General features: G+C 36.2%; 1 protein-coding gene across 3 annotated transcripts; it reads right to left on the bottom strand.

Annotated features, from left to right (window-relative positions):
• Window positions 1-799: 799 nt before the first annotated feature.
• Window positions 800-5,314, bottom strand: LOC144963821 (methyltransferase-like protein 27; the record flags this gene model as incomplete). Of its 3 annotated transcripts, none has more annotated exon segments than XM_078897756.1 (4): window positions 800-944; window positions 2,106-2,231; window positions 3,025-3,145; window positions 5,139-5,314. In XM_078897756.1, coding segments are annotated over 3 exon segments (373 nt in total), but the record flags the coding sequence as incomplete, so codon positions are not given.
• Window positions 5,315-10,332: the final 5,018 nt, after the last annotated feature.

The following is a 10,332-nucleotide window of genomic DNA, read 5'->3' as shown; positions in this document are numbered from 1 at the left end:
TATATATATATATATATGCTCAGACTATCAGGAAACATAGCTTATTTGAAACAAACTTGACCATTTGTGACACTCCGCGTTTGAACAATGACTTTGAGCATATGTTTTTGAGCTTTTATAAAGAGCAATATCCACGAAATGTGCTCAAAGCGCTTTAAAAGTGGTCCCTGGTCAACAGCAACATTTAACGTTTAGGACGGGATATGACGCCTGTTAGGCGATTTTACATTTTTTTCGGACAGAGTCAACGCTATAACGGCCAGGTACTCATTTTACACCTGAGCACGGTGAGAGCCTTCTCCAAGGACTCAATTATGCACGAGCGAGGCTCGAACCCAGGACCTTCCGATCCGAAAGCGAGTGTCATACCACTATACCACATAGCGGCACACTTCCAAGACTCACTTTGAAGACACACTACAGACTATCAGAAAACTTGCCTTATTTGACGTTAAAAAAAAAAACAACCCCCCCCCCCCCCACCTCTAAAAGAAATATTTGAGTTGTAATATAACGCATTATCCACTGAACATTCCCAGAGTGCTTTACAGGGGGTCCCGAACTAACGGCAACACTTAACATGAAGGACTAGACATGAAGCATGTGAGGCGATAATGCACATTTTTCGGACAGAGACAACGCTGTTAACACACCTGGGTACTTTGAGAGAAAATGAGTAAAGAGCCTTTTCCAATAACTCAAACGTGTGCCGCTCAGAGCGAGATTCAAACCCTAGACCTTCCGATCCGAAGGCAAGTGTCATAAACCTAGACTATTTAGTCGCGCATTGAAATCTTACCATCTTCAACAGGGAGCTTAATATCATTCTCTCCACCAATGTAAGAAAGGAAGAATCTATTGTAGGCCCCTGTGGCTTTTGCTATCTTTGTCATTTCTACGGAGGCGTCAAGACCGTCTATGTAATTAAAACCTTTGGCCTTCAACTGGGAAAGAGAGAATGTTCTGGTTCTTTCACTTTATTGTAAAATGACCATGATGAGAGTGATAATGATGATGATGATGATGATGATGATGATGATGATGATGATAATGATGATAATGATGATGATGATGATGATGATGATGATGATGATGATGATGATGATGATGATGATGATGATGATGTTGATGATGATGATGGTGATGATGATAATAATAATATTAATAATATTTTTTTTTTAATATGCCCTTACGCCTTGACATCACAAGATATCGTCGCCTTGGCATTCCACGAAGGAATAATATAGATCATTCATCAAACAAGATGTCTGATGTCAACGGGTATCGCCTATGTTGTTCAAGTGAGCAAATTGGGGGTTTATAATCTTGCTCAAGGAAAAATAAATCGAAAGTGCCTGAAGACGGGCTCGAACCCGGGTCCTTCCGGGTCACAGTGCAATGCCTTAACTCTCTCCTTACCGACCATTTTCAGTATTTTCCCAAAATGCTTACCCTACAGAAAAATTGATTTTTTAAAAACTTATACAATCTCTTATGAAAACAACTTTATGATCTTTTTAATTAAACAAAGAACATTGTGATGTGCAAAGTAAATCTGAATAAGAAAAATGTATATTGTGTCGTAACAAGTAGAGGGTTAACCACTCGACCACTTCGCCCCCCCCCCCCCAATAATAATAATAACAACAATAATAATGATGATGATGATGATGATGATGATGATGATGATGATGATGAAGATGATGATGATGATGATGATGATGATGATGATGATGATGATGAGATGATAGATATGATGATGATGATAATAGTAGTAATAATAATAATAATAAAAAATAAAATAATATAATAATAATATAATATAATAATAATAATAAAAATAATAATAATAATAATAATAAAATATTATAATAATAATAATATAATAATTAATAATATAATAATAATAATAATAATAATAATACAGAGTTGTTGATTTTTAACTTTTTTATTTTTTGTTTTGTTGTGTTTTTTGTTTTGTTTTTCTTGCAAAGATGAGGGTCATTTTGATCTATCAAAAGTTGAGGGACGAGTTATTTGGCCAAAATTTTTAATACGTGTTTGTTTTTTCTGAGTACGTCAGACAATTCTAACGTCCAACTTACAGCTTTTCCGACAAGTCCAGTACCAGAGGCGATGTCCAGGACTTTGATTCCGTCCGTATCGGGAAAGAAACCAGAGAGTAATTCAGCACATTTTATGTCTCCACCATAGCCGACCTTGTGGACGAACTGTAGTCGAGACAAGACGAGTTTATCATTATGAAGACGACGATGATAAAGTTGACTTTAAAAATGATGATGATGATGATGATGATGATGATGATGATGATGATGATGATGATGATGATGATGATGATGATGATGATGATGATGATGATGATGATGATGATGATGATGATGAAGATTATGATGATGAAGATTATGATGAAGATAACAATGATGATAGTGATAATGTTGATGACGACAACTATGACCATGATAATGATGATGGTAATGAATTGATGGTGATGTACTGTGGCAGCTTGTCTTGAGATGAGAATTGAAGCATTTGAAATTACAAAAACGTCTTTAAAAGAAAGTAAATCAAAAGAATTTCCTAGAGAAACTCGGCATCACTCAGACAGAACTCCTGAAGACTATCAATCGAAAAAAACTTACTCTAGAAAAAAGGATATTTAAACTTGATTATTTATACAGAACAATATTCACTAAACGTGCTCAAAGCGTTTGTACAAGGGATCCAAACCCAACAGCAACATTTGACATGTGGGACGACACATGAAGCTTTTTAGGCGACATTACAATTTTTGCAGAGGCACTCATTATCATCTGAGTGCGTCAATAGAATATGAGTAAAGAGCCTTTTCCAAGGACCACTATGAGCCGCTAATGTGGGTCTCGCATCCTGGACCTTCTGATCCGAAGGCGAGAGTCATATCACTGGGCCGTATCGCGGCTTTAGGCGATCGGTCTCATCTTTTCAAACTTGTTATCAACAACAGTAGATTTTTATAATGCTTACCTCATCATAAATGGTCGCTATTTCATCGTATGCTCGTATACTCTCTTCTCTCGTCTGGTTCTTATTCATACATTTTTCATATATCCAGGCTGATGCTGCCATCTTGACTAATCTTAGGTAGCTGTTGTTAAGAAATATCAGAGTGACACATTAGGGAGCAGCCACTTGCTTACTGACTGACTGACTGACTGACTGATTGACTTACTTACTTACTAATTTATTTACATACTTACTTACGTACCTACAGACTTATTCCTGGAACAGAAGGCGTCCACCACTGATCTCCATCTGGGAAGATCTTTGGCTACAGCCTTCGCCTCTCCCACGACACTTTGACACTGGTCAAAGATAAAGATCTAAAAAATTGTGTATGAAACACTGCTAGACATAGCGAGAAAGAAACTAACGAACGAAGAAGAAGAGTGAAAGTGCTGTAATTATTAATGTCATTTATACTCATACAATTACCCGCGGGTCTTCTTTTAAGAAATAAATATATTTCTTTTATAAGTTTGTATACGATTTGTTTTAAAAATATAATCACTGCAACTGGAACTTATGAGAAGAGAACATTAAAGTATTAAAATGAATTTAGGCATACAAAAATATTCTAGAAACCAAATATTCTGGTATCTTAATTTCTAATATGCAGAACAACATAAAACTTAAATTTTAATTGTACATCATTTTGTACATCAGATTTACAGTCTAACAAAGGAAGGCAAGTAAATCATCTAAGGCCTACTTGAGCTAATCTGGAGCCTGTGACAAACTGGGTCTGTGATAAACTGCGTCTGTGACAAACTGGGTCTGTGACAAACTGGGTCTGTGACAAACTGGGTATGTGATAAACTGGGTCTATGACAAACTGGGCAGCCTCCAATCCAGGTGACGCACCCTTTACCGTCCATGTAGAAAATTTCGTTTTTGGAAGTAATGTCCTTCTCCCATCGATAGATAGATAGATAGATAGAAAGATAGATAGATAGATAGATAGATAGATAGATAGATAGATAGATAGATAGATAGATAGATAGATAGATAGATAGATAGATAGATAGATAGATAGATAGATAGATAGATAGATAGATAGTGTTTTGTCATAATCGAAAGTGTTTTGTCATTTTGTATAACAGCTTGGGGAGGCAATTGCTTAGCAGTGGAAAGGAACAAAATAAATTCAAATATTAAAAAATCCATTAAACGCTATATAAATGATGTTGACGATGTAGATCTTTTATACGAGAAATTGTGTATAAATAAAATAACTAAAATATTAAATGACCAGTATCATCCACTAAGACCATCAATTATTATGTCTGAAAGAAGTGGTCGCCCTTTCTCTATTTCAACGAAAACAGAGAGACACCAAAAATCTTTTCTGCCGTCCAGTATTAGGCTTTATAACAACAAGCAATAATCATTTTATATAATTATTTCTCATTTTTACTTTTTAAAGATATAAATATTAATTTATTAATTTATTTGTTTTGCAATCTTTTCAATTTTCAATTTATAGTGACAGTTTTAACTATTTTACAGTGTTGAAATTATTCATATTATAAAGCGCAGCTCTGGTTATAGAGCTGCTCCTTTTTTATATATATACATCCTATTTCCATTGTATTTTTATCTTATGTGTAAATTATAACACGTCTGTACAAAAATTTTCCTTTTTGGGATGCAATAAAGTATTATTATTATTATTATTATTATTATTATTATTATTATTATTATTATTATTATTATTATTATTATTATTATTATTATTATTATTATTATTATTATTATTATTATTATTATTATTATTATTATTATTATTATTATTATTATTATTATTATTATTATTATAGATAGATAGATCGATAGATAGATAGATATAGATAGATAGATAGATAGATAGATAGATGATGATAGATAGATAGATATAGATAGATAGATATATAGATAGATAGATAGATAGATAGATAGATAGATAGATAGATAGATAGATAGATAGATAGATAGATAGATAGATAGATAGATAGATAGATAGATAGATAGCACTCTATCCAATTGAAATAATCTCAACACACTCAGGGTGATGCAGCTAAAATAAACAGTAACTTACCTACCTCTGTGAACTCACGACGCACAATGATGATTAACTTCTGTCCAAGGGTTCAATCCGAACTTATGAAGGAAGACGATTTCATACTTTTGTTTTGTCAACCAATCAAAATGCAGGAAACATGTGCATATGGTAGAGACCAAAATGGCTAGCTCCGTATCTATGTCTAATGTGTTTAGCAGTTAACTGCCGTACTTCAGAAAAAAACGTATTTAAAATTTGCCCAGAAAACTCGTACTTCAAATGTCGATAGATTTAAATGACCCTCGTCCACAGCAAAAACCATCAAACCTGGGACCTCGGGAGGTCTTGATTAAAGCCCCAGGTTTGGAGGCGGTGGGGGGGGGGGGTTGCCGAGATGAAAATTACGGCAGTTAACTGGTTATTAATGCTAATGTGTGCAATAAAGGCTTAACTCATTAGTTTGCATTGCATTGCCTTGAAGTTCTATGTACCAATCCATTCTGAAGTGAAGTTTGAACTCTAAGTTTTAAAAAACACTGACAATTTTTCACAATTAGTCAAATATCTGGTTTCTCCTCTCTTTCAAACAACGTTGTATTCTAATAAGATTTTGGATTAACACTTATTCACTCGCCTGTATAGTAAGGCACGATCAATCTTCTTTTTTTTTTTCAAATGAGTCAACGCTGTTAAAGGACAGGTACTTATTTCACACCTGAGTTCGGTGAGAGAATGTGAGTAAAGAGCATTTTCAGCTGATTCAGTGTGATACTAAGCAGCTAGAAGCTGTGGACTGTAAACAGTAATAAACAAAAATGATATAACATTAAAAAAAAGAACAAAATACCAAACATGGAACGTTTCGGGCTCAAATCCATTCTACAGCCAACAAAAAAATAAAACAATGAAATCATAAATACCGTACATTACTAAAACATTTGTCTCCGTTGATCTGGTTTTTAGTAATTGATTTGGCGATTTAGCTTATAGATAATTTGTGCTTGAAAAACTGCTAAATAAAGATGTTGTTTTGTTTTGCTTTTTGTTTTATTCAAGTCCATAACAACTGTTGGTAACTGGTGATTCTAGCGTTACTAAGCATTAACGTATCAGAATATCATCTAAACTTTAGCCAGTTCCGTCCCTTTGACTATTTATTTCAAAAGGAGTGGCAAACTGTTCTTAATTTAACCTATCCTTGGCCGTTGTATAAACGTAACACACCATTCCGACCCCAATACCGCGGCGGTTGTTTTAATGTAACACACCTTTTCCGAGTCACATACTGTTCATCAGTCGTGACGTCACTTCCCTCGTAATAACGCATGGTAACTTAGTAACTGGCTCTAAACTATCGGAACAACGGCGGACGCCCTTATGAAATATATTTCTCCGACAAGCATAAAAACGTATCCATAGGAGAAAAACATTATAAATCTGATCATGTTTTGACTTTTACACATTCTGATCACAAGACAAAAGAAAAGTTCTAGCCAGCATGAAGAATAAAAAGAACCGATTTTCTTTGTTTAGAACCACGATGGCCGCCATTGCTGGGCGACGTGACATCAGACAATTGATTCCAATTCCATAGCTACCTTCAGTACCCATATGCCAAAACAGACAAATCGGTCAGTCCGTAGCTATCGTTAACATAATATAGCCTGACACAAGAACCCTCTAGGACTGGCAGTTTGACGTCAATTTTTAGGTTAATGCAGCGTCTAGTGAGTTGTCATTAGTAGATCTCAAGGAAACAAGTGGTCCCATTTGTTGAACTATTGAATACAACCCACGATTTGTTTTCTTTTGCGGCCAAGACTTTGTCTTTTGACGTCAGTTTTTTTGTGTCAGTGTCAGGCTAAAAGTTAACGATGGCTACGGTCAGTCCAAAAGGACTGGCAGTTTGACGTCTTTATTTGGTTTTTGCACCGCCTAGTGAGTTGTCGTTAGAAGAGCTCATGGAAACAAGTTATTTCATTGGTTGAACTATTGAATACAACTCATGATTTGTTTTCTTTTGTGGCAAAAGACTGGCATTTTGACGTCATTTTTTGGTCAGTATCAGGCCATAACTTTACGAAGGCCACGGTGTCAGGCTAAAAGTTAACGATGGCTAAGATCAGTCCCACAGTTAGTGAGTATTTATGGCAATATTTTGAGACACCAATTAGAAAATATAATATTGCATCGCAACACCTGACAACACTATGCATTCTTTTTATTCAATCATCTGTGTTAAAAAGTGTGAATGATGCTCACGATCTGTCGGGCTGATTGCTTCAGGTGATGGGCAGCAGCTGACAAGCGGACGTCGGGTTATGTGAAGGGGTCGAGGACAGGTGCAAAAACAAAACAAAACGGGTGTTTCATTGTTACGAAACCCGCCAAAACCCAGTCCCAGGTTCACCCCCTAATGATGTACACTTCCCTGAGTCCCAGGTTCACTCCCCTTTGCTGCCTACTTCCCATTACTTTGTCAGGTTTCGGCGGGTTTTGGCGGGTTTCGTAAAAAAGAAACACCGCAAAATTACAATGGATTTAAAAAACAAAAACAAAAACATTTGCAGCCTATTATTTTTGTAGTAATAATAGAAACGTTGGAAAGGTACATTTGACTATAAAATTTACGATAACTGACGTAATTGTCAAAGGTGTATGCACCGCACGTTCATTGAATAACTCTGGACTCGTTATCTATAAGATAATGGTTTTAAAAAATGCGTCCATGGAATTGACTTGTCAGTCATATGTAAATGTTACTGTTCGAAGCTCGAAGAAATAAATATATAAAATTGAATGTAAGCTTCGATTTTATTACAAAAAACAGATCAAATGAACGTTTCGGGTTTCCTCTTTATCAACAAAACAGGATGAATGAAATACTACAGATTATTGAGATACTGTGGTAGTGGCGTTGTTACGATGAATAAACAAAACATTGGTTGACAGGAAATAGTATGCTATTTTGTGAGGAAGCACGAATTAAAATAAAATAATAGATATTTCTAAAAGGTGCGCAATGAATTAAGTGAAAAGAGGAGAGGCGGAGAGGGACTGCCAACCAATGTTTTTTTATTCATCGTAACAACGCCACTACCACATTATCTCATTCATCTGTAGTGTTTCATTCAACCTGTTTTGTTGATAAAGGGGAAACCCTAAACGTTCATTTGATCTGTTCTTGAAATAAAATCGAAGCTTTCATTCAATTTCGTATTATTTATTACTTGTTAGGCATAGCAACAAGAGGTCGTGGAGGAACCATCAATTCTCAACAGCAGAGACATAAACCATGACGGAATGAAACACCCCCTAAAAATTATGTAATACCATTTTTTCAACGGCGTAACTAACACGTTCGTGTTTCTTGTGACGTTATCCTTGTTGCCATCTTAATTGATAATACACGTTCGTGCTTCTTGCATTGTTATACTTGTTGCAATCTCATTACTTACTTACCTACATATCCGCTTGGTGCTTGATCAGCACAAAAAGGCTGACACGGTGGAACGCCACCTTTCTCGGTTGGAGGTCATTTTGACATTTAATAAGCATATTTATATAGGGCCTTTCGTCGAAACCTCAAAGCGCTTGTCCCGAAGACAAACCACCAGCTTTCATTTCTCTTTCGATGCTCCTCCACCAGGTCTCCAGCGGCGGCCCCTTCTTCCATGGGAGTCCGCCCGAGGGCTATCCTGGGAATGGCAATTTTGATAATGTATAATAGTAATACATTTTCTTGAGCTAGTCGGGAGAAAGGTAGGTAGATCATGCACGACTAGGTTCCGATTATCGAACTCTAGGATATAACAGAAAACGTGAGCGCAATATCCACTAAACGTGCTCAAAACGCTTTACATGGAGTCCGTAGACATCAGCAACATTTAAACTGTAGGACGAGACATGATAAATAAAAAAAAAATTTTTTTTAATTCCCTTTATTCATACCGTAGGTGAAATTTGTCTTTAGGGTCTATTCCAAGGGAAGACTGGAATAACCCAGTCGTCAGCCGTAGTGCAGCGCCGCAAATTGAGCTAGGGCTGATGATCTCGCTTCACAATCAAAGGGAACTAGATCGATCCTGAGTATAGTCGAGATCTTTTTTTTCTGACCCCCCCCCCCCCTTTCACCCTTTCAACCCGGCAGTGTTTTGGGAGCTGGGTCCGTTAGATATATGACAGAGAGTACTCTGCGATAGAGTAGCGTCCTATCCAAGGCGTAGCAAGCAATTGCTATTGTCCGTTTCACGCTACAGAAACCAGGATAAACTCCGGCTCTATGGGCCTAATGGTTCTGAAGGACTACTTTTCTTGATATATTGTGTAGAATAAATACAATTCTAGTCGTTGCAAAAAAATGAAACGTCTTATTTTTGACCATTTTTATTCTAAATTAACATTTAGTGTTCCTATTCATCCCGATGTAAAACCGTTTTAATACCGTGAGTCACAAATGTATCCATGTCTCGGAGGACTGGTTTCACACTTCCAATGAGATTGGAACCGATATTTTGACATCACACTATTTTTCCCTGTTATGTCGTTTGATTTAATTCAAAGCGAGTGAAATGCTTAAGTTCAAAATAAACTGTCTGGTATCAATCGGGACCCTAACCTTCATAAATTTAAGGCCTGATATAGATAGTATGCGCTTGGCTAAGAAGCTCATAACATTGCCATCCGGAAGTATAACGGACGAACACACAAAACTATGTGTAACCATGAACTTTTATAGTCTGGTTAATACAGTTCAGGGAGAAGAACTCACAAACGCGGATGGCAAAATATAACAACAAAGGCTTGAGTGACGTCATCTTCGAACTATCTATAGATAGTATGCGCTTGGCTAAGAAGCTCATAACATTGCCATCCGGAAGTATACGGACCAACACACAAAACTGTGTGTATCCATGAAAGTTTATAGTCAGGTTAAAACAGTTCAGTGAGCATTACTCATAAACGCGGATGGCAAAAAACAATAACAAAGACCTAAGTGACGTCATCTTCGAAGTATCTATAGACCAAAAAATTACGTCACAAAAGAAGACGACGGTCACCAAGCGAAAATAAGAAGTGAGTTGTTAGAAGTGCTCAAGGAGACAAATTATTTCATTGTTTGAGCAATTAATTACAACTTATAATTAACTTTTCTCCCATGATATTCGCCCTGTTTTGTAATGATTTTTTTTTTTTGCCGAGTATCGGGCTATGAGATTACGATGGCTACGGTC

The sequence above is a fragment of the Berghia stephanieae genome, chromosome 2, assembly GCF_034508935.2.
Source record: "Berghia stephanieae isolate SIO BIC M18660-M18661 chromosome 2, UCSD_Bste_1.3, whole genome shotgun sequence".
Classification (NCBI taxonomy): Eukaryota; Metazoa; Mollusca; class Gastropoda; order Nudibranchia; family Aeolidiidae; genus Berghia; species Berghia stephanieae.
Note: the sequence above shows the minus strand (reverse complement) of the source record. Positions and strands in the feature narration are given on the sequence as shown.